The following is a 25432-nucleotide window of genomic DNA, read 5'->3' as shown; positions in this document are numbered from 1 at the left end:
CCGGCTGCAGGGAGGGTAGAGCCAGCCCTGGGCTCCCTTCCAGGAATGGGTTTTCTCGGGGAGGTGCCGGCAGGGAAGGGCTGTTCCCTGAACCACTGGGGTAGAACCAATGCCTTCCTGGAAGGCAGCAGCAGTGACAGTCCCATGTGGCCACCCCTGAAATGGGCCCAGACCTCCCTCTTTGGGCACAGCAAGCCCTGGTGTGCAGCCCCAAGGACTGCCGAAGAGCCCACACCTACAAGGTACCGGGCAGGAAAACGGTAGGGGGGGTGAGCTTGGGGTGGTGCTGGGGATCCATCTTAGTTTTGGGAAACCGCATAGGCTTTGAAGGGGGTGGATGGTTAAGACCATGATTGGCTGCAGTGGTCTTCTCTGCTCCCCATCGCTGGTCTCTGCTCCTTATTGCTGTAGCCTGCTCTGCTGGTCTCTGGTCAGAGCATCCTCCCGTGCTGCAGTCCAGAGCTGGTGCTGTGCAGCGGCTGGGAGGGGCAGGGTTAACCCAGCTCAGCATAGCAAGGGGAAGGAAGGTCCCTTTCCCTTTTTCATGCCCACATTCTGCAGCTGGAAGCTGCTTGGGATGGCCCCCCTTCCCCCTTGCAGCAGCACTGCCCTGGGGAGGGATAATTTGTGAGTGGAGCGGGGAGAGAGCTGTGCCGGGTTCTAGCTCTGGGAGAAGAGCTATGTGTTTCCCCAGGCAGCACTGTGGCCTCGCTGTGGGTAAGGGAATTTGGCGACAGCAGCAGCTTCTCACATGATGCTCCCAGGCACAGAGTTCATCGCAGTTTGTAACCTTGCTGGTGTTTGGGTGGGTCACCTCCCTGTGTCTCTGACACTGGGGTGAGTCCCTGGGAGCCCAGCGGAGTGCATCTGTCACTGCATATGTGGTTGGGATGCCACCCAGCTGCCCCAAATGCATACATCTGTGCTTGTGTGGGTACATGGATGCATGCTGGATTCCTTGCAGAGCTCCACGGGTCCCCTGGCTTGTGATTGTTGGTAGCGAGTTGGGAGCTAGCATGCATAGAAAGATCAGAGTCTGCAGTGTTTGGGAAATGAGTCACTGTATGTGTGTATTAAGTTTTAAGTTAGTCAGGCTCAGAACAGCTCTGAAGACTTGCATTTGCTAGCTGGAATGGGGCTGTAAGGCACCCCTCTAGGTTTTGAATGAGATTTATCACCTCATCATCCCACCCCGGTGTCTCCAGGGATGTGAGGGGAGCTTTGGCTCCACATGTGCACTTCTCCTCACAGAGCTGGATGGGCTCTTTGCAAGTGCTGGCAGTCCTGTTGTGTCCATCCATTTTTTTTTTGAGGGACAGTCCTCAAAACAGTGGGGTGAAGGTCTTGGGGTTTGTTGGTTCACTTATGTATTGTGCTATTCCCTGCTGGGGTGGCTGCCTGAGGAACTTCTTCCTGCATTGATGCCAGGTCAATTGTCTTTGCTGGTTTTAAGTGAGTTTGGGAGTAATAGTGTGAGTTCTGAAAGGCATTTAACTCCTGAGTTTCCTTGCCATGCTGCCCCAGCCACATTGCCTGTGAAGCCAGCAGCTGGAAACAAAGCTTGAGGTTTGGGAGAAGGCATTTGCAGCAGCCAAAGGAAGGCATTTGTTCTGGGTCCTCATCCGTCTCCACCACTGGCTTCCTATGCGATCCTAGCCAAGTCACTTTGGTACCTGATGCTCGTATCTTCCCCAGTCTGTTGGTCAGTCCTATGCGAGGGCATTTTTACTAGCGGCTGGAGTGAGTGTGTATTCTGAGGAGGACAGCAGCTGTTTCTGAGGGCTGGATTCAGGCTCTTTCCAGGTTTCTGAGCAGAGTGGCGGCAAATGTTTGTGTGTAAGTCATACCTGTTAACAAGGTGCTGGGAATATGGCATTGGTCTTGGATGTGGCACCAGCTGAGAATTTGATCTTGGCAAGGGAAGAGTTATCTCCGGAAGAAGTGGTGAGAAAATTCTCACTTGGCTTCCCTTCCCCACCTGCCTTTAAGTTCCTGAGTCATGGAAATGAAAATCTCCTTGGCATACGCCCATAGTTTGGGCTAGAGGGTGTGGAAGAAGCTATGATTGGATTCTCAAAGCCTGTGGTTGTGATAAGAATGTACTGTACCGGAAGAAACAAATGTTAACCTTACTGGAGAGTAGAAGGTTTGTTATCTCTAGCTTTTATCCAAGTGATACTTGAACGAAACAGCAGGCTTGTGTCCTGCCATGGCCAATTCATAATTGCCAGCTAATGTGGCGTTTGTTTTCTTGTGCTTTATTTGTAGGTTTGAAAGAAACTTTTGGACTGTGAATTGAGGCATTGGGTATGTAAATCTTAATTTTGTGCTTTCCCTTCCATCCTCCCCCCCCCCCCCCCCGCCCCATTCCCTTTACCATGTTGAATGAAGGTTTCATTAGACCCAGCTGGAATTCGTTTTTGGGAGAGCAGCTGCTCTGTAGAAAATACTGTACGTTCATATGCTGCTGGGGAAGGAGGAGGAGTTGAAGTTGTGGGAGGGGGTTGATCACGGGGGAATTTGATGCTGAGGATGCACATTCTAGCTCAGACTTTAGGCACAGGGAGATGTGGTCTTCCCTGGGTGCTAGCTGGGAGGACATTTCTGATATGGGTCAACAGGCATTGTGTTGAGGGAAGGCTTCATGTTCCTCGATTAACTCGAGCCTTGCTCACTGGGAGAGACTGGGCTGCAGTGTGGGTAGCAGCTCAGCAGGTTAGATGAGTTCTTTTCATTGTCACCACCAGTTCATTGGGAAACTGTGGACAGGTCTTCTCCAGAGTGGCCACCACTTGGGAGCAAGAAAGTAGTTTGCTGATGAATGAGGGTTGGTGATCCACTGCAGGCTGAATTTTCCAGGTGTTGAAATCTTCATTTGGAACCTAATGGCTTGTTTTGATTCCTGTGGCTAGATTTTCAGCCAGCCAGCAGGCGAGTGAGGGGGATTGCTTCTGAGGAAGATCTGAAGGCTAAGAAACTGTGCTGGGAGCTTCATGGAGATGAATGCAAGTGGTGGTGGGAGGAGTGGGCTGGGGTGGAGCTGCCACGGGCGAGGCAGGGAGAATGAGGAGCTGGTTAGCTAACCTTCAGGAGGGTCTGGTCACCTTTGCTTGCCAGTTTGCTGGGTGGGACTGAGACATGCCAGGTCTCACTGTTGGTAGCAGCCTGGCAGGTGTTTGGAGGGGTGCAGGGCTGTTTGCCTTGGGACCAAGGATCTAGTGCCGTCCCTGCCAGCAGCAGTTGGCTGTCTGAGCACATCCTAGAGCAGCAGCTGTCTCTTCGCTGGGTTTAGGGTGCTTGCCTGGCTGCTTCTCCATTCCCATCCTCCTCCTGCTTCTCTTTCAAGTAGACTCAAGATGGCCTCGCCAGCAGACAGCTGCATTCAGTTCACCCGCCATGCGAGCGATGTCCTTCTCAATCTCAATCGCCTTAGAAGCCGGGATATCCTGACTGATGTTGTCATCATCGTGAACCGGGAGCAGTTCAGAGCCCATAAAACAGTCCTGATGGCCTGCAGGTGAGAGCAGGGTTCCCTCCCTGCCTCCCTTCCCCACTCTCTCTGTCTTTGGCCGTCAGCAGTACTGCTGCAGCACTGGGGAGGTCTGTGGGGTTTACAGACAGGGAAATGGAGGGAGAGAAGCAGAAGTGAAAGGGGCCGCCAAGAATTTTGTACCTGTAACAGGATTAGAGCTGTGACTCTTTGCCTCCAGCATAATGCCCACACCCTCTCTCCTCCTTGCACACCCACATCTGCCCACGTGCAACCCGCAGAGACAAACAGGAGCAGAGCAGATATGAGGCATATTCCTGAGGTAGAGCTCAAATGCTCTGCAAAGACAGGACAGGAGCGGGAAGGAAAGGGAAGGCTGGACGCTCGCTGGGGTGAGTGTGTTCTCTGTGACCGCAGTGTCCCCTGCTGCTGCTATTTCTAGAGCTATTCCTCCCTGGCTGCTGGCTGCACCCACCTTTGTTGATTTCTTTTTCCAAGCCTGGTGGGGTCTGAAATCCCTTTCCAGCTCCTAAGATTGCTGGAATTGCTTCCTAGTGTATGGTAAATAACATCCCACCATTACGCAGTTGGATTACGGCAGATGCCTTGCAGGGTCTCCTGCTGACAAGATATAAAAGATCTGAGAAAGCAAAGGTCTGACTATGAAGACATCTGAAAAATGTTTTGCCAACATTTCCTTTTTTTCTTTTTTTTTTTTTTTCTTTTCTGGTTAAAGAGTGAGCATGGGTGCCCCAAGAGGCTTCTGAAAGAAATGAGTCACAGTGGGAAGGGGGTGTTGGTAAGAACAGCGACGAGAAAAAAAAAAAAAAGGGGGAATTTCTAAATGTAGGCAGTAAAGAGTTGTTGAGCGGGTGAAATCTAAAAGCAGGCTGTTCCAGTTGGGAAAAGTGCAGTGCAGAAGACGCTTACTAAGCTGAGAAACCAAGCTTGATAATAAGGGGAAAGCTCAGGGAATTCTTTAATTGCTGTCTCTTCCTCCCTTCCCCTTCATGAACCCCTCTGTGCTAAGGGATTTCAGACAAATTTCCCTTTCTTCCTCTGAATTGTTATAACACTCATCCTCTCCCCTGTCTCCTCTCTGCAGTGGCCTTTTCTACAGCATCTTCACTGACCAGCTCAAGTGCAACTTGAATGTCATCAACCTGGACCCTGAAATTAACCCTGAGGGGTTTTGCATCCTCTTGGACTTCATGTATACATCCCGCCTGAACTTGAGGGAGAGCAACATCATGGCCGTGATGGCCACTGCACTGTACCTGCAGATGGAGCATGTGGTTGATACTTGCCGAAGGTTTGTCAAGTCTAGGTGAGCACCGTGAGTGTACTTTGGAGAGCCTGAGATGGTGTGTTTGGGTGGGAACGGGGAGAGCCAACAAAGTCTCTGCGAACTTATCCTTACGGGCTGAAAATGACTGTGTCTCCCTCCTTCTTGCCTGATTCCAGTGAAGCAGAAATGGTGTCTGCTGTGAAGACCCCAAGGGAAGAGTTTTTGGCTGGACGGATGCTGAGTCACCCAGAGGTGATGGCTTATCGGAGCAGAGAAGTCTCAGAGAATGGCATGCCTCTCCAAAATGGGTCCCTCTGCAACGGGAGGGCCTTTGCACCTGGCTTGATCAATGGTTTGTCTGGATCCCCCATTTCCTACCATGGATACAGCCCACTCCCTCTAAATAGCTTCCTTGTGGATGATGAGTTGAGAGAGATGAGGATGCCCCTCTCTGAACTCTCGAGGGCAGGTGCTTTCCCCAAGGAGAGGATCCTACCATGCGACAGCTCCAGGACCATCCCCACAGAGTACATGAGAACCATTACTGACATCTCAGCCAACATGTGCCACGCTACCATCTATGCTCCGAAAGAAGGTGCTGCTGAAGAAGCCAGGAGTGACATGCACTACAGCGTAGCCTCTGGCCCCAAACCTGTTGTCCCTTCGATCCGGAACAATCCTTATTTCTCTTGTGACAAAGTGGCCAAAGAGGAGGAGCGAACCTCTTCAGAGGATGAGATCAGCCAGCACTTTGAGCCTACCAACACCCCCCTGGACCGCAAGGGACTCATCAGCCCCCAGAGCCCCCAGAAGTCAGACTGTCAGCCCAACTCGCCAACCGAGTCCAGCAGCAGCAAGAATGCTCGTATCAGTCAGAACTCCAACTCCCTCTTCACAAAGAGCCCCACAGACCCCAAAGCGTGCAACTGGAAGAAGTACAAGTTCATTGTCCTCAACTCTCTCAATCAAAACACCAAACAAGACAATGCTGACCAGAATGAGATGGGAAGCCTTTCTCCTCGCACCTATGTGCCAATGTCCACTTGCCAGCAGTCCATGGAGCCGGAGCATCTCAACGTTCAATCCCCGACAAAGATAAGCGTGAGTGGAGAAGACTCTACTATCCCACAAGCAAGCAGACTCAACAATATTGTTAACAGGTGAGAAGGTTCTCTCTCCCCAGCGCCCTCTCTGGAGACGCAAGACTCGCTGTGTTGTTCGTAAGAGTTTGGAAATGTGTGAAATATCTGTAACATTTGGCTGAGCAGTCCAGCCATGAGCAGGTGGAAACCTCTGCCTTTGGTGGAGCACTGCCAGTGACATCAGCTGGGTGCCAACGGTCCCCACTGTAGTGGTGCCTGGACTAGCAATGGAACTAGAAATGCTGGATCCAGAATCCCTTGAGCTTTTGGTTGGCTGTAAGCATTGGAAAGGCCAAATTACCAGGGAACAGTACACTATCTTCTGAACCTGGATGTTTCTAGAGAGCTTTGAGGACATTTGGTGATGGGATTGAGGCTCAGGGACCTGTTGTTGATCAGGGCTATGCTGTGCATCTTGCCACAGAAGTGTTCCCATAAAACATGTCTGTCCGTTGTGCGTGGAAGAGTGCAAACAAGGACCTAGTAGTTGAAGCACAGCAAGAGCCTTCTCACAGCTCTCTGTGTTGCTGTCTTTCCACAGGTCCCGGGATGGGTCCCCTCGGAGCAGTGAAGGGCAGTCCCCGCTGTACATGCATTCATCAAAGTGCAGTTCCTGTGGTTGCCAGTCCCCACAACATGCTGAGATGTGCCTTCATACCCCTGGCTCAAACTTCGGAGAGGAGATGGGGGAAACCCAGTCTGAATATTCTGATTCCAGCTGCGGTGAGTCTTGCATCCCTGGTCACCTTTTCAGCCAGCAGGCAAGGAGGCTGTGCAGTCCAGGTACCTGCCATGCAGTGCCAGGCAGTCAGACCCATCCCTCATGCTGGTGGATCCCAAGGTGCTTTACAGCAGGCAAGGGGGCTGTGCAGTCCAGGTACCTGCCATGCAGTGCCAGGCAGTCAGACCCGTCCCTCATGCTGGTGGATCCCAAGGTGCTTTACAGTCCCCTCTTAAGTGGCTAACCAGCTGTGCACACACATGTGAGGGACACGCATACATCGGAATTGCTTCCTTCCTCCCATTCCCCAGCACCATCTAGATATCTTGCGTGGGGAGTTAGTCACCTGCTGCAAACTTGTCAGCTAAGGACAGGAAACAAGTTCACCCCACCCCCCGAACCACAGGAGAACAAGCTTGGCAGATGTAATGACCCTAATGGGGATTAGGCAAGATGGTGTGTCTCATACTTCCATCATGATGTCTTAATTATCAGGGTGTCCAATACGCACATCTGGAGAAATGCAGATAATGAGGCTTGCAATCCTGTTGCAAAACTCCATAAGCCCAGAAACAAGTATCTGTGCACCCATCTGCCTGTAGCTCAGGGAGGGGGAGTGCAGCATTGTCACCTGTAGTGTGGGCAGAGATCCGGAGAGGGAGTCCGACTGTGACAGTCAAAGCTATATAGAGCACTTAAGAGACAGGCACCCTCCTATGGAGGGCGACCTGCCTTGTACTTCAGATAATAATGGTCTTCCCATGCCCAAGGAAGACATCTGTACATTTAAAGGTTCAAGACATCTGAAAGTGCTTGGGTTGCTCCAGAGCTCAGCATCCATCCCTCAGAGGATGCTTGATAACTTGAGTGCCTTTGTGGACCCCTCTGGAAAGTATTCAGATGAGATGCTGGCTTCTTGGAAGCGGCTTGTGTCACAATGAAGGAGAGAGAGCTCATGATGACTTTGCTTTCTCAAACCACACATTATATTGCTGTGTGCACAAAAAAGTCAGGAGGTAATGGCATGGTGCAAATACTGCTGACCACAAATGCCTGCACTCAACTTCTTGTTCCAACACTCACTATCCCTCTCCACAATCCCAAACCTATCCCGTGGCCCACCAAGGTGCTGCCCATGCATTTGCCCATCTCATTGCTCTCCTTTCTGTTCTTCCAGAGAATGGAGCCTTCTTCTGCAATGAGTGTGACTGCCGGTTCTCTGAGGAGGCCTCTCTCAAGAGACACTCTCTGCAAGTCCACAGTGACAAGCCCTACAAGTGTGACCGCTGCCAGGCCTCCTTCCGCTACAAGGGGAACCTTGCCAGCCACAAAACCGTCCACACAGGTACGGTGCTGGCCATGGGGAAGACTTACTGGGGAGGCTGTAAGTTGCTGGGCATGTGGGTATCTATGGCTGGGCTTGTCCCAGGTGCATCATCCTCTGCTCTGTGTCACAAGCTGTCCATGATGGGAAGAGCAAGGTGCTTTTCTTGGCATTGTTAGGGATCCCTGGGGCAGAGCACCAAACCTGGGAATGGGGGCGATGCTGCCTCTTCTCACAGCAGGAGGATGGAGCTCAAGCTCCTTTGCTGTAAAGCCCTGAGCACCACCATTTCTAAAAGGATCTTGCAAAATGCGTGGCTGGGATGCATTGGCCTCCAGGTTACTTTGTGATAGGCTTAAAAAGAACATTCAGGGAGAAGTCTGGAGATTTTTTTCCCCTACATCCTAGAAATCCAGGTCATACTTAGCCTGGCAGAAACTCTGCTGATGGGAAAATTTGTGAATGGATGGACTCTGAATCAACACATTGAAAGCTGAGAAAAGAAGGGGATATTAAGGGTTTAGTCATTTGCTGACAAACCTAGGGATTTTTTTTTTTTTCCCATGCCTTTATTAACGCTTAACACGTCAACAGCCAGCTAACTAGCTGGGGAAAGGAAGTCTGGGCTGACGACTCAGTGCTGGTGCACTGAATTAGACACAAATCCCTGCAGTCTCAGTTCATTCCAGGCAAATGAGATGACACAGGTGCCAGGGCAAAGTTTGAGGGTGCATGGGGTCAAAGCCTGGAAACAAAAGAAAAAAGCAGGAGGGGACAGACAATGGCTAATTCCCACTTGTCATCAAACCCATCTGATGAGGCCAGCAGCAGTGACCATAGCCAAAATAATGACTTAGAAGCCAGGCTGCTGGGCATGCCTTGGTTTTTCTGCTCTATCATCAGCTCCTTTCTCTCCTCTAAGGAGGTGACGAATTGCAGAGGCAGGATGGGCTGGGGACCACAAGGAGTCCAAAGGGAGCCAGGTGGCCCTGTGTGGGTTAGTGATGGCTGTGGGGATGTGCCAGCCGCTGTTGCAGGGCCAGGAGGAGCAACGTTGTTAATCCTTGCTGGGAGAGTTACCTGACTTTCTCCCTTGCCCTGAAGGCTGCAGCTCCCAGCCTGAAAAAGAAAAGATAATCTGGTGGTGCCTGGGTACCTCCTGAGCTCACCCTGCTCTGGGGACACCCTGAGGTGATGTTGCTTGTCCACAGCCATCTCCAAAAGGGACAAGGAGTTGGGGCTAGTGCTTCATGCCATTGGGGTATGGCATCTGAAGGGACTTGGCTTTGGCGAGCACCGTGGATCGTGGGGGCTGAGCATGCCCATAGTTAATCCCTCACCCATTGTTTTGTGTTCTGCAGGAGAAAAGCCGTACCGCTGCAACATCTGTGGGGCACAGTTCAACCGGCCGGCCAACCTGAAAACCCACACACGCATCCACTCCGGAGAGAAACCATACAAGTGCGAGACCTGTGGGGCCAGATTCGTCCAGGTGTGTATGGCCTCTGGGACCTGCAGGGCCTGGGGAGGTGGTACATGGACAGATCTCCTGCCCAAAACTGGTGATAACTTCATGGCGGGGAGGAGGCTGATGAGGCTGCCTTGGACAGCTCTTCCCGTGGTCTTGTGGTATAAAAAGGGACCTTATGGTCTGTGTGGGACAGTTTGGCTTAGTATGAAGGAAGCGTGGTTGCTGTTTTTAGCTCTTTTCCTCCATTTGCTATTAAGGATTAGAGATACCGGGCATCAGATACATGTTGTTTTGACTCCCTACTAGAACCCAATAGACCAAAAAAAAGATGGCTGGGCAGACCCCTGTTCCTGGTGGAATGCCCTTGCTCTGGATGGGATGCCCAATCTCTGGGGCTGTCCTCACCTGGAACTGCTCTCTCTAGGTGGCTCACCTCCGTGCTCACGTCCTCATTCACACTGGGGAGAAGCCGTATCCCTGCGAGATCTGTGGCACACGCTTCCGGCACCTGCAGACCCTCAAAAGTCACCTTCGAATCCACACGGGAGAGAAACCGTATCATGTGAGTAACTCAGCTTTGTCTGGGGGGGGGGGGGGGGGTGTCTCAACCCCTCTCATGCATTAACTGATGCTGACATGTTATTTTGTCATGAACGGCTGTGTTGGAAACACTAATGTGTGGCCCAGGCTGGGTACATCTTAGCTGCTCTTCTTTTCTTCTACCCCATCTGGAAGAAGGTCACACTTCTCCAAGTATCTGTGGCTTAAATCACAGCTGCTTGCTGTGCACAGAGATGAGGGGAAAGGAGCACAAAGCCTAGCTTGGGGTCCCCAGGTGAGCAACCTGCCCTGCCCTTGCTTGCAGCCTGAGGACTCCCTGCTCTTTGCTGAAGCTTTTGTGGCTTTCCCCATCTGCTAGAGAGGAAATCGGAGCAGGGGTTATCATCCACATATCCCTCTGGAGCCATCCAGCTTGTCAGGGGTCAAAAGCAGCTCCTGAAATAGTCCCATAGCTGGTTTCAGCATCTAGATAAGGAGCTTGGAGCTACATCCATCAGAGCCGGGGTCCTCCCCTAAGGGACCTGAGCCTCTGAGCATCCCATAAACCAAACCGTGTGCTGCTGAAAGCCTGGGTTGGAGAGTCCCCAGGTACTGCTTCTTCCACCATATTCCCACTTTTCCCTCATCCACCAGTATAATGCACTCAGGATCCTGAGGTAGCTGCTGGGGGACAGGCATTTGCACAGGATGGGTGCCTGCCCTAAAAGGAAGGATGTGTTTCCCTACCATCACATTTCACACCCTCTGTCTTTCCCTCTCACCCTGCAGTGTGAGAAGTGCAACCTACACTTCCGCCACAAAAGCCAGCTGCGGCTTCACCTCCGGCAGAAGCACGGGGCCATCACCAACACCAAGGTGCAGTATCGCATCTCAGCGAGCGAGGTGCCTCCAGAGCTCCCCAAGGCCTGCTAAAGCAGAGGATTTCGCAGGAGAAGGTTGTCTTGCCATGGGGAGAATCTGTCCAAAGGATACTTCCAACACTTTAAAAGAAAAAGGAGTAAAATTAAAACAGAAAAAAAAAAGAAAAGAAAAAAATTCATCACATGATGGAGTGCCTCTAAACCCATAGTACAGATAGGTGGAAAAACATTAGAAACCGAACAGAAATTGCAAATACACGGGTTTTATTTTTCCCAGTTATGTGAAGCGGAAAGAAAATTAAAATTATTCAGATCTTACTGTATATAAAACGTAAAATCAAAATAGTCATTTTAAATGTCTGTGCAGTGGAGTGTTGATAAACTCTGGAGTCTAACCTTCACAGCCTTTGCCGTTTGAAGATGAGGAATGTAATGTTGATTTATGGGAACAGATTTTTTCTTTTGTATGCAAAATGTGTGTTCTTTTAAAGAGAAAGTATGCTATTAAAGAGAGGGCTTTAACTTTTTTAACCAAAGGTGAAGGAATCTATGGCAGAGTTGTAAATATATATAGATATAAATATATAAATATATATATAAAATAAATATATATAGACCTTTAAAAAAAAGCTATATTAAAAATATATAATGCATTAAAGGCTCAGTTGGACTCTGCAGGCAGAAGCCATTCTGAGAATCTTTATTATGATAGAGCACTTAATGAGATATTTTAAAGTATTGCATCTGTACAAGTAAGAAAATATTTTGTCTAAATGCATCAGTGTATTTGTATTTTTTTGCAAGTGAAGGTTTACAATTTACAAAAAAGTGTGTATTAAACCAACAAAGCTGCAGAAGGAATTTAAAATAATAATAAAGTGTAATTTTTTTTGTTCTAGTTCTCAGTCTGTATATATGTAAAATGTGGTTTCGCACGGTGCCTTTCTTTTCGATGGAAGTTTTCAATGTATGGACTATATTGAGCTCCGTTTCTTCAAGGTACAGCCTGATGTTGCAAAAGGAGTTTTGATGGAACTCTCTGTCGGGGAATGTTCTATTTTTTTGGTTTTGTTTTATTTTTTTGATCTTATTTTACATGCTTGTGTTATAAACAATCTCGGGAGACAGGGTTTGGGCTGTGTCTAAACTGCATTAATGCGTTCTGTAAAATATAGCTGTACAAATAAAAATAAAATGAAGAAAAGTGAAGTATGATGGAGTGAGGGTTCTGTTCTTGCCTGTGTCCATAGCACCTTGAAGGCCAGTCAGTGGCCTGGGAAGGGGCTGAGCATCCCGAGCCCCTGCACAAGCTTCTAGGCTTGGAGCCGCTCTGGCCCTGCACTGAAGGTCAAGGGAAGATGGTCTCTGGTATAAAGGCAGGGCAAGACTTGAGCTCACTGCTCCGAGTGCTGGGGGTCTGCCCACGATGCCACCTCCTTGATGCTTTCTGCATTTGCACCAAGTAGCTAGCAGAAATAGGGCAGATGCTGGGAAGAGGCCTTTTGCTGACCAGCCCATGGCTGGTTCCAGATGGCTGTGCAGTTATTTATATTTCCTGGAAACCAATGCAATTGCCAGAATTGCTCAGGGAAGAACGTTGCCTGCTGCTCCTCTTGCTTTCCAGGGCGTGGGCCAGTGGGGGGCTGCAGTTAAGCTGCCCTGTTCAATTGCTCGGTGGAGCAGGGTCTGTAATCCCCTCCAGGAGCTTGCTGGCTGATAGTATCTCTGGGCTTCCAGCCACTGCATGCTGGCTGCAGGCCAGAACTGAGAAAGCCCAGCTTGAGGGAGTCCCCCTGCTCTCCCCAAGCAGGGAGCAGAGATACTTTAGTCCATTTGCGTGGCTGTGCAGAGCCGGGGGTGAAGCCATGGGGTGATCCAGCCCTGTGTTCTTGGAATGCAGCCACTCCTTGCTAGTGAGGGCTCACTAGCTGAAGAAAACCAAGGGAAGAGCCTCATACAACCAGCTTCTCTGAATTACACAGGCAGGACCAGCTGCAGCCAGTTCTAGCGTGGAGCCTGGCCATTCCTCAGTATGGTCTGGGGTGGGGTCTGAGCCACAAAGTGCTTGTTTCATTTTATTTTACTTAATTCATGGATAATTTTGGTGCAGGGCTAGGGCTGTGATTCATAGTGGGGGGACTTGGAAACACTGGCTTGAAGGGGAGGGCCTGACTGATTCCAGGGTCAGGAGCTGGAGGTGAAGAGCAGGATGGGCTTTCCAATACACCGTAGAACAGAGGTGGACATGATGCAAACAAAGCAGCCCTTCTTAGGAGGGAAATGCCTGGACCCCCAGCTCCTCAGGCTTGCCTCCCAGCAGACCAGATCTGCTGGAATATAAGAAGCCTAAAAAACCGACTGAGCTGGAGTCAGCCTCTGCCTGTTCCTGCTGTTTGATTTGGCCAGGCAGCCTGCAGGAAGTGCCTGCAGGTTGCAAGACAGGCTTTTCATGGGCCGAGGACTCTCATGTGCATCCTCCTGGACAGAAGCCTATTCCTCACCACTCAGGCTGGGTACACTTGCTGCCTGCTTGGCAGGGCTGAACCCAGCACAAGCCCTCACTAGCTTCCTTGTGCTAGGCACGGGGGGGGCAGGGGGAAACAGCAAGTGGGGCATCACCTGTGTGTTAAGAATAGCAAAAACCTGCTTTCCCACCTTGCTGCTTCTCACCATCTCTCCCTGGTAGGTTTTTAATGTTTAGTAAATCTGGTTGTCCTCATGGTGGGGTTTTGACACATGAACTGGTCATTTGACACACATACTTCTCTTTCTCCCCTCTCTTTTGGGAGCTGCAGGTCTGTAAGCTTGCTAACTCTCTGATTCCTGCAGTTGTCTCTTTTGGAAGTGGCTGGCCTGGGCTCACAGCCCCACTTGCCCCAGACAAGCAGACTGCATAGCCATGACCTCTATTCCCATTGACTTGCTCAGCCGCCTTTGCAAAACAAGCACTGTGTTTTCCTGGACCACGGCTGTGTTTCCTCCTCCCGACAGAGTTCTGTTTTTTTCTAAAAAGTGATGTCACAGCTTTTCCAGGCAGTTCAGCTGAAGCCATAGCAATCGATCCCTTACTATCCATGGGGCAGCAGTCTGCAGGCATCTGGCACAGCCTGCCCATGCCAGCAAGCTTTGCTCAGCATGCAGTGTTTGCAGAGGCAAGGGAGATGTCACACACAGAGCTGCCCTACACATGTTGTACAGCTGCGGAGCGCACAAACACTGGACTGGTTAGGCCTGCCCCTGTCAATACTGCTGGATTATTGGCCCTTTGAAAACCAGGCTCCAGATACAGGGTCTGACTCTTGCCAAGCCTCAGGGTCACCACCAAACCGTTAAAGTGGATGGTTTCCAGGAAGCTTTCCAGGACGTGTTTGAACAGCTCTTTTGGTACCCGTCTCCCCTTCGTCCCATGTAAAGACCTGCCCAATAGACAGTGATGTTGTAGAGTTTTCCTTTTATTCAGATTTATTCTGCTCTGGAAAAAAAAAAAAAAAAAAAAAAAACACAAAAAAAAACCAAACAAAACCCAACTTGCCACGCTGCAAACTCCTTCCCTGTTCTACTTCCCAGCACAGGCTTCAAAAAGACACAGCAGAGAAAGGGAGATGCATGTTTACTGCAGCTGAGCACTGCTTGGTGGGCTGTGTGCCCGCAGCAGTGCTGTGAACTGTGGGGCCCAGCTCCTGATGCACGCAGTTTATTCTCTAGTTCGTGGGTCTGGTCTTGGTACTGAAATCCTCGCGTCCCGGCTGTATTCTGCCGGGTCTCCACGGGAGGGCAGGCGAAGACGGAATTTGAGCAAAGAAAGAGCCCCCGGAATAAAGACATCGGTCCAAAAAAAAATCAGCCTTACGGTGTTGCAGCTAAGTCTATGGCATCTGTTCCTGCCGGGGCAGATCATACAATCCCGGGGAAGGTTTGCAGGCACAAGGAGGGTGCTTGCTTGCCTGCAGCCCGTCCCCCCCGTGTGGATCTGCTGTGTTGAATGACAGCTGCACCCCGAGCTGGCCACAAGCAGCCGCAGAGCTATTGCAATCCCAAGGGCAGGATCCTGTGTCCCTGGATGAACGCTGCTGGTTGTGTGGTCGGAGACAACTGCCCGTGGTCTCCTGGCCTGGCCTCTGTGAGAGGGGGCTAGTGTCACAGCCAAGGGAAGGGAGGCACGGGCTCTTGCTGTGGAGCTGGTGTTTATAGAGAGTTATAGAGAGAAATCAGAGCCCTCTACTATTTCATGTTTTCATGTGCTGACCGATCATCTCTTGCCTTATGCTAGTACCTCCTTATAGCATGGACCAGCGTCTGTTTTTACAGTCCCTAACACAGCCCATCCATGGCTCCTAGTCGTATCTGCAGTAGTGCAGGTAAATACCCTGGCACTGCTCCTGGCTCATCCTGTTCACCTTTCCTTCTACACAAGTTTGTGCTGGTATTTCCCTTGTCTGACTTCAAGGTGTCTGCTTTCAGCCCTGCAGATGCCATGGCAGCATCCTAGGAGGCTGAGACTGGGCATTAATCTCAGGTAGCAGCAACAGAAATCCTGACCACACCTCAGGCTCCCAGACATTGCTAAAATTAGGTAGCAGGATTAATCTTTTGTGAACCTCCACAGCCCAGCTCCTCTCTCACTTTGTTACCTAGAGCAGCAATCCCAGAGGCCTGTAATTAATGGAGAGTCCAGTTCTCTCAGATTTGCATGTAAGTTTTGCTATAGAAACAGCGTTTTATCCAGAAAACTCTCAAGGCTGTTGCAAGTCTGTGTATGATCCCAACACCACCACTCTCTGTATGGCCCATCCCGGGGACGTATGGTACCATTTTTTGGGAGTTTTTCTCCATTATTGAGCTCTTGGTTTTCATTATCACTCGGTTATAACTGACTGTCCTTCCTCCATTCATCTGTACCTCCTGGGCCAGCATGATCCCTCCACAAGTGTTTTTGGCAAGCAGCAATACCTGCAAGGCAGTGGTGGCTTCCTCACTGCACAGCAGCACCGGCTGCATGTCCAAAGCCAGGATGAGGAATTTCATGGCCCTGGCTCGTAGATCCCTGCTTGGCCCTAATGGATTGAGTGCTAGAAGATTAAGAAAAAAGGGATTTCCTTGCTGGCAAGGAAGTGATACGTGGCAAAACTTTCCTGCTCATGAAAGCAGTGTGGAGATTATTTCATGCGTGGTGATAGCCAGGGAAGAGAAGTGCAATGAGAGCCGGCTTGCGGCGGTGGTGACAGCAGAGGGCATGCTTTGCTGGTACAGCGCTGAGCCTGTGAGCACAGTCCCGGGCGTTGCTGGACTGACTGCTCTGTATCTGTGAAGGAAGCTGGAAACATAAGGATAAGGAAGCAGTCACAGGAATTCAGTACAATTCAATTGCCTGCAAAGCCACATGCCCTGCAGCGCTGCGGCAGAAAGAAAGGAACAGAATTGCCTTCGCCACAGCTGAGGGGATGATGGATTTATCTGGCTGGGGAATGAGCATAAAGATTCAGAACACACTGATCCCATAGACGACCTGGGGGAGAAGGAACTGGTAAATCAATCTGCAACTTATTTACAGCTCCATGCCTCTGCCAGAGTTGTAAGGATGTCTGAAGGTCTGCCCTTACCCCTTCCCCAGGAGCCCTCAGCAGGAGACAGTCTGAAGATGTATGGAACAGATAGACTCCAGTTCTCCACTGCCTTATTGCTGGCTCTTTCAGGTCAGCAGAATATGTTTTTCTGAACCAAAGCACATGTTTTCATCCTTGTTTAAATGGTGTTCTTCCTTTATATTTTCCTTGAAATGTAAAAATTCTTCAGATGGAGAATATCAGAGTGATTCTCCCAAATACTACCTGAGAATGCAAAGATCTTCGGTTCATTCAACATGGTACCCATCAAAAAGGCTCAGACCTGATGGAAACTCAGTTTCTCTCCTTTAAACAGGCTGAGAGGTTTCTGGGGGAACATCCCTACCAAAACCCTGGCTCTGGCCCTGCCCCCACCAGCCTCACAACCTCAGATGAATCCCAAGAGGGGAAAAGAGCTAAGATGGACATCAGAGCCTTCCTGAGGCTGCTCTGGCTCAGGAGACAAGTCATCTCCTGATGGGACACAGAACCAGAGCTGAAAATGAGCACACCCTCGATTTCCTCTGGTGAGCATCTGAAATTCAGTGGGACAAACCCAAGACATTTCCCTCAGTAATATTTTTCCTGTTTCTAGAGGACACCGGTGTCATTCCTCCAGCCTCCCGCAGGCAGAGGGGGAAGCAGGGGCGAAACCACTCAGCTCCACAGAGAGGAGAAGTCAGAGCCAATCTGGTCTTTATAACCCCGTCCCCATGTGGCTGAAGAGCCACAGTAGCCAGAGTAACCATCAAAACCAGGGATCCCCAACGTGACCGAGGGTCTTTGCTTGCCTGGAACTAGTCTGTGGTGAGCACATTAACTGCAACAACATTATTCCTAACCTGAAGCCCTGTTGGGCATTGTTGCTCTGCAGCCAGATGCCCTGCATTGCCAGATGGCCATGAAGTGTTCGCAGGGCAGGGTTGGAGTTGATATGTTAAAATGAAAAGGGGGAGTGAAGACAGGGGCTAGCAAGGAACAGCTCTGGGCTCAAAGTCTTTAGTAGGGCTGGAATCATACACGCAGAGGTGCTGCAGTAAGCTGGAGAAGAGTGGGGTGATGAGCAGTGTGGGTTTGGACAGGATATCAAGAATGGCCTCTCAAAACCCCTTAAGGACTTAAGTCTGGTTATCTTCTCCCATTTTGTGCCAGCATGACCCTACCAGCTTCTTAGAAACAGTCCTACTGGCCTGCCCAGAACTCGTCCACTTCAGACTGAGCTCTGTACCTCTGTGTAATCCCATTAAATGTGTCTGAGCTCTGCTGGCCCAACACAAAGCTGGCAGGTAACAAGAAAGACGGAGAACTCATCAAGAGGTTGTTCCTGCACTGTAGCAACTCCTACAACTCCCCCCTCCATGTTGGTGTACAGATGGGTCCTAGTGGTGATGAAACATAGCACTCCAGCCCATTTCTATGCCCTGGGACATACAGAAGAAGCTGAACTGAGCCCCATAGCACATCAGTGCAGATCCAGTGCTGTGCAGCTCAAGAAGCTGGTAGCCATTCCTCCCAGCTCAGGAGTGATGGGAGTTCCCAGTGTACCCTTCCTTTTGGTGTGACCAAAGGGTCACTGAATGGCCAAAGGGTGCCAGACTGGACAGTTGCCTGCTATGTAAAGTGTCAGGGGACATTAAGTAACATAGCCGCAGTGGAGTTTGAAATAACCCAGTGCTGCCTCCTATTTCCACCTCTGCTCCTTCCAGATACAGCCCTGAGCAAGCTGCTCTGCCCTGAGCTGTGGGAACTGGCATGAGCTGCTGGGAAACTGAGGCTCTTCGTAAAGCCAGACCAGGGTAGCATTGCAGCGTGGCGTGAGCTGGGCTGGGCTGTGCTGAGGATGAGAGCCTGCGGGCTAAGAAAGCAGTCTGTTCCCAGTGCAAGTAAACTGGGAGAGCCTAGCCTGCTGCTACTGGCACAGCTGGGAAAAGTAGGGAAACTACTGTTGCTGAGAGAAACTGTGCCTAGGAAAACTCTTGAGGACTGGCTCTGATTCTTTGACGGCAGGAGGAGGGAGATGCTGGTCCAGCTGCTACCGCAGGAACATGGTTGAGAGAGAAGCTATGGGACTCATGGCCAATCTGCTCTTTTGGGTTTCAAACCACTCCTGTTGACCTTGGCAGGAGGCTGTGTCCTGTGCCCGAAACAAGGGTATGTGTCTGAAGCAGAGCAGCGGCTGACTCCTCTCTACCAGTTCTCTCAGAGCAACACCAGTGCTAGAAGATAGATAAGGTCCAAGGAATGCAGGGCTTGGCCTTGCTCAGGTCAGGCAGCTGAGGAAAAGTTGGCTGTAAAAGCAGCACAAGTCATAGAGTCATAGAATCACAGACTGGGTTGGTTTGGAAGGGACTTTAAATTTCATCTGGATCCCACTTGTCCAAGTCAACCCAACCCACAGGGTCTCACAGGCTATAAATGAAGGCTTCTTCTCTCATGGGTGTCATTCATCTTGGACCATGATTTGGGAAGGACACAGAGGATGAATGTTGTGTGTGGCTGCAGATGCACAAAGGAAGAGAGGCACCACACAGGGAGGGCAGTCCTAGTTCAGCCCAGAGTTCTGTCTGGTCTAAAGCCAGCTACCAGCTCTAGTTCCTCTTGCTGATTGTAAGACAAGTAGAACCACCTTGGTTCATACTCCATGCTCCCATATCAGCCTCAGCAAACCCACCCAGCAGTACTAGGGTTGAAGGGCAGCACATTAATTCTTCATGAAATGAAACATCCTTTCGAAGATTTCTGGAGACCTTTGTGTAGTACTTGGGTCCCTGCTCCACAAGGCTTTGACTTTCCTCAGATGGAAATTGAGATGATAAAATTTCCTCAGCTGGAAATTAAGACCCTGATACACCTTTTCTGGGTGGTAGTAGAGCCCCTTCCTTGCACATCCAGCTGGGAGAGGTAGCTGAAGGGTCTTATCCTTCTGGGTGACTGGGGCTTGCAGTAGCTTTGCCCAGTGCGAGCATCAGCAAGCTCATGGAGACAGGCTGTAGGACTCGAGGGCTGCGTATCCCAGTGGGACAGGCGCATCCCCCTTGGGGCCAGTGGGTCCAGTGACCCTGAGATGGAGACAGGGGTCCCTGCAGGCTCAGCCACGGATCTGCACGCACCGATCTGTTTCCCCGAGCTGCAGAGCCGTGGCGGAGCCGGTGCGCTCTCCCGGGAGGCTGCCGGCTGCCAAAGGAGCTGGCCCGATGGCCGATGGAGCTGGCCGGGTTCGGGCAGGCAAGGACCTGTGCCGGAGAGCCCCGCGGGGACCGGGGAGGCAGAAAGGACCTCCGGGGGCAGCTCAGTATTCCCCATTCCCTGCTAGAGCTGAGGACAAATCCGCCCTTAATGCCACCCTTCCCAGCTCCCCTGACTGCATCTTTTTCTTACCCGACGGGGCAGGAAGCCACGTTAGGGCGAGGGGCTTTGGCACCGGGGCTACTGGGGGGCTCAGCTCTCCGGCATGGGGATCAGACCAGCGGGGTGAGCGGTGCACAGCCGGGACCCCACACCGCTGCGCCGGGGGAAGCAGCGTGTCTGGGGCGGAGGGAGCGGACGAGCAGTGTCGGGGCACTGATCTGGGGAGGTGGGGGTACTCGGGGGGCACCATGGACGCTTGACCGGCCCCTGGCAGAGCGGAGCATCCCCGGTCAAGGTTCCCCCCGTCCCGGCCAGGGACCCACCCCCAGCGGCGTGGGGCGAGGGGGGCGCCCCCGCCTTGACGTCAGGAGAAGGGTTTATAAAGGCGGCGGGCGGCGAGGAGATCCCCAACGCCGGAGCCGAGCTGCAGCGGAGCCGTCAGCGCCCACCCGCCGCCGCCTCTCCGCGTCCGACCCGCCGGCGAGATGCTGTCGTGCCGACTCCAGTGCGCCCTGGCCCTGCTCTCCATCGCCCTGGCCCTCGGCACCGTCTCGGCCGCTCCCTCGGACCCGCGACTCCGGCAGTTCCTGCAGAAGTCCCTGGCTGCCGCCGCCGGGAAGCAGGTGAGTGCCCCGCGAAGGAGCGGCCACCCCGGCCGGGCACCCCTCTGACATCCCTCGGGTATCCCAACGGTCCTGCTCGAGATCCCCGCTTCTCCTCCAGAGATCCCCCTGATTCCCCACTGCAGACCCTCCGTTTCCCCGGCAGCGACCCTGGCAGCCCCATTGTGTACCCCTGGCTTCCCTGCTGCAGACCTCTCCCCTTCCTCACTGGGCACCCCAGTACCGTCAGTGCAGACCTCTAGCTCCTCACCAGACTTCCCCGATGTCCCCGTTTCAGCCCTCCTCTCCAGCTGCTTGCTGCAGACCCCAGTTCCCTGACCGGTCTCCTGGTTCCCTGTCCAGGGCTGAGCCAGGGTCAGGCTGAGCAGCTGAGGGCAGGAAGAGACAGACACACCCCCACCTCTATCCCAGCCCAGCTGGGTGCTGCAATGGGATGAGGAGCAGCCACTGCCGGGTCAGGGCGCAGAGACCCTGGTGAAGCTGTCCAGGGCTTCTCCAAGGCACCGAACGAAGGCAGCTTTCCTGTTGCAGCAGGAGGATGTCGTTATCCATGCAAGGGAGAAGCTAGGGCTTGGAGGCACAAAAGGAGAAATAACTCCCAAGACGAGGGTGTCCCAACTCAGCCTCCCCTGTGAGATTCCCTCAGAGATCTTTCCTGTGTCACTTTAGCAGCAGTCTCACAGCATCCTTGCTGAGTCTGGCAAGATGTGTTGGAGCAGTGGGAAGGAAAGGTGATGTGGTGCTCAGATGAATTTGTTCCCTGCCATGGCCAGGACAGCAGTCTCTTTCCCACACCAGGTAGATGTCAGTGCTTTTCAGCTCCATATAAAGCGGAGGTGCAGCTGCTGCATAGCAGATGTCAGGCTGGGCTCTTTGGGAAGCCAGGCTTCCCTTCTCCTCCAGAGTCCTTCTTGTCTCTAATCTGGGCACAAAGATATCTCAGAGGTGGAGTGTGAGCCCCCAAAAGCCAAGGAGTAATTGTGGTCTCTCTTTCTCCCTTCCTCTCTCTTCTCCCCCAAGGAACTGGCCAAGTACTTTTTGGCAGAACTGCTCTCAGAGCCAAGCCAGACAGAAAATGAAGCCCTGGAGTCTGAGGACTTGTCCCGAGGGGCTGAGCAGGATGAAGTGAGACTGGAGCTGGAGCGCTCGGCTAACTCAAACCCTGCTCTGGCACCCCGGGAACGCAAAGCAGGCTGCAAGAACTTCTTCTGGAAAACTTTCACATCCTGTTAGCTTTTGAAACCCACCTCTCCTCCCCATCCATCCCTGCCTTCTTCCTAGCCCCGGCCCTGAGCAGAACCTTCACCACCAGAGGCGAAGACTGTAAATACACAATCCACGGTTATGGTGAAATTAAAGAAACAAGGAAAATTTGAGTTTGATTTCCAGTTGTTTTAATAAAACTTTGTTCCAATTGTACATGGTTTGCTTGAGTTGTGATTTCTGAATAGTTCTTCAATGACATGCACTCTGCAACTCTTTCAGATGTACTATTTTTAATTCTTTGTTGCAATAAAGTTTATGTTTCAAACGGTGATGCTGAGACTTTGTGGTCAATGAGGAAAACCTCAGTTACCTCTCGGGCTGCTTGTCTTTGAAATGCCGTCCGTCTCAAGGCAGCAGCAGCAGCAAACAGCATCCATATGCACACACACAAACTCTTTTTTTTTTTTTTGTTGTGAACTTTCTAAGGGACCTAGAGACACACTGGTACTTTAGATATCAATTCCCTGTAACTGTGGCTGAGCCAAATCCACACTGCTGGCACTTCAGTGAGACTAGAGGATTTACACCCATCACCAGAGGCATCACTATAAATCACAGCTGTGTATTCCAAGTGACGGGGATCACAAAAGTGGTTCACAGTGCAAGTTTACCCCGCACATATCTTATTCCCTCAGCCACAAAAACGAACGGGTTTTCTTACCTGGCATATTTTATTCTTTGCAACATCCCCACAGACACTGCTTCTGGATTCATTTGGGAAGTTTTCCTTTGTTCTGCTTTGAAGGGGGAGGTTTCGCATCTCTCTAAAGCTGAGATGTTAGTCCCATACTGCTAGCTCCACTCTCTCTAATAAACTGGTTACAGCAGTTTTTCTATCCAGTATATCATCATTAAAGGCAATATTAAAAGGTTCAGCAGGGTAGGAGGTATCATCTGGAAAAAGACATGTTTCTCTCAATGAAGAGAAATTCTTCAGGCTTTTGCAGAGTTTCTTCCCTTTCTGGCCATGCTGGTTTGTGACAAGTAGCTGTGGGTGAGCTGGAGCCGTAGAGGATCATCCTGAATAGGGAGAGGTGTCACTTTGGTGAGAAATTCCTTATTCAGGATTAGAGGTAACAAACACTTTGCAGCCGTCCTATGTGAAGGAAAGATGAAAGATGGGGGATCTTAGAGATGTGCATGAGTGGAGGGTTGAGCATGATCCTAGTAGAAGTGAATTCCCCAAATGAGGGCGTGTTCAGTCTCCTCTGGTCTCTACTGAGCATAGCTCTCTATGGGACATCATTATTGATGGCTCATGGGCCACTGCCTTTGTTCTTGGTCTGCGTCTCCTTTCCTTGTGGGAAGAGGTTTGCTAGGTTTGAGCTGGGGACAGGTGAATCCCTTATCATTGGGAGCTATAGAAGTGCCAACATATCCCAGCCCTGCCATGCTCACTCACTGCAGGGCTCAGCTGGGCTCTCCACAGCTGACTGGTAACAGGCGAGGGCAGGGTGGATGTGCACGGGGAGGGGAGCTCCTGGCATCGGCCCCTCTGAGCCCAGAGGGAGGACTGGATGCTGCCCTCTTTCCCTGCAGCAGGGCAGCCATGGCTACTGCCTGTGCTGGTGACAGGGTGAAGGGCTGCATGCTCCCTGCCTGTCTGCTGCTCGGGAAGCTGGACCCTGCACCCTCTGGACAAGCCTTGCTGTGACATTATCCTGCATCTCCCCAGCTCCTGGGAGTCTTCTCTCCTCATCCCTTGTTAGAGGGGTAGGTTTTTGTGGCATTACCTAGGGATATGCGCAGTCCTCATTCTCATCACCCCCGCATGCAAGTATGGTGGGGATAAGGGCTCTGCCCTCTACTGCAGCTGGGTGCTTTGTAGACTGGGCAGGAATGGTGATCCTCCAGGCACTCTGGGGAGGCAGAGTGAGAGCCTCGGCACATAGGGTGCCCCTTTTCACTCCTGGGTTTCTGCAGCTGATGCAGCTGTGAAAGATGCAGGATTAAATCACCCTTGGGTGAGGGGCAGGGCTGGCACTGTCAGGGGGGAAGCCACCAAAAAGACACTTGAGAAGCACAGGTAATGAGCCCTAAAAGCAGACACTGTTTGAAAGCTTGGAGGAAGACTCTCTGAGGGGAAAGTAACAGCCCCAGCTCATGTCTGATTCCTTGGCTGCTGTGCATCATCCAGGGAACAGATTTTAGGGGATTCAGTAAAGCAGAGACGTCCCCATCCCTGGCTGCTCACTCCTGTCTTGATTGAGGTCCCACTTAGCTTTCATAAAGCAGCTAATTCTTCAATGCTGAGACAGTCTCAAGACAGCAGCTACAGGAACAGAATGGGGGTGGAGGTGCCAGGGGCTTGAATATTCTTATGCACTGAGTCCATCTTTCATGGGATATAAATAGACCACTACTTGCCTGAGATTTTTCCTCTTGGTCAGTGCTCAGCCAGTGCTTCTGAAGGGAGTTTAATCCTGCCAAATGCTGGAGTGAAACTTATCATAAATAGGGATGCAGATGATCCTCGAGCACAAGCAGGAATTAAAGGCAGAGTGATTCACACACTATACCAGCCTGTTTCAGCAATACAGCTGGCGTCACGTCACGGCAGCTTCTGCAAAGCTTAATGAAGATATACTGGTGGAGATATGTGCGAATGTCCTCAATTCAGATACAGAAAGACAAAGCTGATCCTTCCATCAGCTCAGGAGCTCATGGAGTTTGGGAGACAATTCCTAGGGCATTAAATACAGTATCACCACACATAATTGCACTGCAGCAGCACCAGCAATCCCAGGTGCTGGGAGCAGCACTAACACAATGCCAGAGATGGTCTTGCCTGGCTGAGCTGAAAAGACTAGAAAGACAAAGACAGATTTCTTGTTTCTCTGTGATAGGTGGGCATTGTGGGCTAAAGAGATTAAACTTCTATACTTAATCCCTGGCAATGCAGCCACAAAACAGCGTCCTGGGTTAGGAAGACTCTTGCTGGGCAAGGCTGAACCTGGGGTGAGTGCATAGGTGCACTCAGCTCCCACAGGCTGCCAAAGGGGGAGCAGGTTTTGCGAGAGGTTTTCAAGTGATGTTCTCTGCAGCTCAGAGCTGAGGCTCCACAGAGGAGCAGCCTCAGCACAGGTCTGAGGGAGGTTAGGGGCTATGATGATCCACACATGGCTGATTCATCTCCCCTCTTGCACTCGGTGTCACAGGCAGACCGAGAACAATCCCCATGCCAGCAGGTACCTTCAACCCAGTGATTCATCTGAGGCAGTGCAGCATAATGTCCATGAGGAGCCACATAACAGGGCTTGAAACTGCCATCTGAAAAGATGCTTTTAATGAAAACCAGAAAAGATTGTATAAGACCTGGAAACACATATTCCCCAATGGGAAGTCAGTGACAAGCTTCTCAGCCACCCCCAGCAGCAAACTCTCTGATTAATGATATGGGTCAGGGTGTCACTTGTTCTAGGAAGCAGGCCAGGATTTTCTTTATGTGCAGCCCAAACTGGTAAAAAAGGCAAGTCTTCCTTGGCCCAGAAGGACTGTTAGTGACAGACAACTTCAAGTGATTCTAACAGAGGAAATATCTGTGAGATCCAGATTTCATTGCCTAGGACCATCCTGGGACCAGCCAACTCCCTTTGGTTGTGCAGAAAAGACCAAGCCCCTGGATGTATGGGCACAGCTACCCTCCACCCAGAACAGCCTGCAAGGTGCTCTGCCCTTCCTTTGCCTTTACTTTGCCTCTGTGGCTCCTAACAAGCATTACACCATCTCTCCATC

At 51.2% G+C, this 25432-nt stretch overlaps 2 protein-coding genes across 3 annotated transcripts; both read left to right on the top strand.

Annotated features, from left to right (window-relative positions):
- The first annotated feature begins 2150 nt into the window (after window positions 1–2150).
- On the top strand, window positions 2151–12069 carry BCL6 (BCL6 transcription repressor). Of its 2 annotated transcripts, none has more exons than XM_062629062.1 (9): window positions 2151–2307; window positions 3350–3517; window positions 4596–4817; window positions 4955–5938; window positions 6462–6643; window positions 7819–7986; window positions 9327–9457; window positions 9861–9998; window positions 10766–12069. In XM_062629062.1, the coding sequence occupies exons 2-9, from the start codon at window positions 3357–3359 to the stop codon at window positions 10907–10909; spliced, it is 2130 nt and encodes a 709-aa protein (XP_062485046.1). In that variant the 5' UTR covers window positions 2151–2307; window positions 3350–3356; the 3' UTR covers window positions 10910–12069. The 2 variants fall into 2 exon arrangements, with proteins under 2 accessions (XP_062485046.1, XP_062485047.1); XM_062629063.1 differs by having other exon boundaries at window positions 2166–2307; window positions 3347–3517.
- Window positions 12070–20185: 8116 nt separating this feature from the next.
- Window positions 20186–21966, top strand: SST (somatostatin). Its single transcript, XM_062629060.1, has 2 exons — window positions 20186–20431; window positions 21452–21966. The coding sequence occupies exons 1-2, from the start codon at window positions 20294–20296 to the stop codon at window positions 21662–21664; spliced, it is 351 nt and encodes a 116-aa protein (XP_062485044.1). The 5' UTR covers window positions 20186–20293; the 3' UTR covers window positions 21665–21966.
- The last annotated feature ends 3466 nt before the right edge of the window (window positions 21967–25432 follow it).

Source organism: Pezoporus occidentalis, unplaced genomic scaffold (genome assembly GCF_034315485.1).
Source record: "Pezoporus occidentalis ecotype Australia unplaced genomic scaffold, CSIRO_AGI_Poc_V1 ctg327, whole genome shotgun sequence".
In the NCBI taxonomy this organism is placed as follows: domain Eukaryota; kingdom Metazoa; phylum Chordata; class Aves; order Psittaciformes; family Psittacidae; genus Pezoporus; species Pezoporus occidentalis.
The sequence above is the reverse complement of the archived record's forward strand: the minus strand, read 5'-3'. Positions and strand labels throughout refer to the sequence as shown.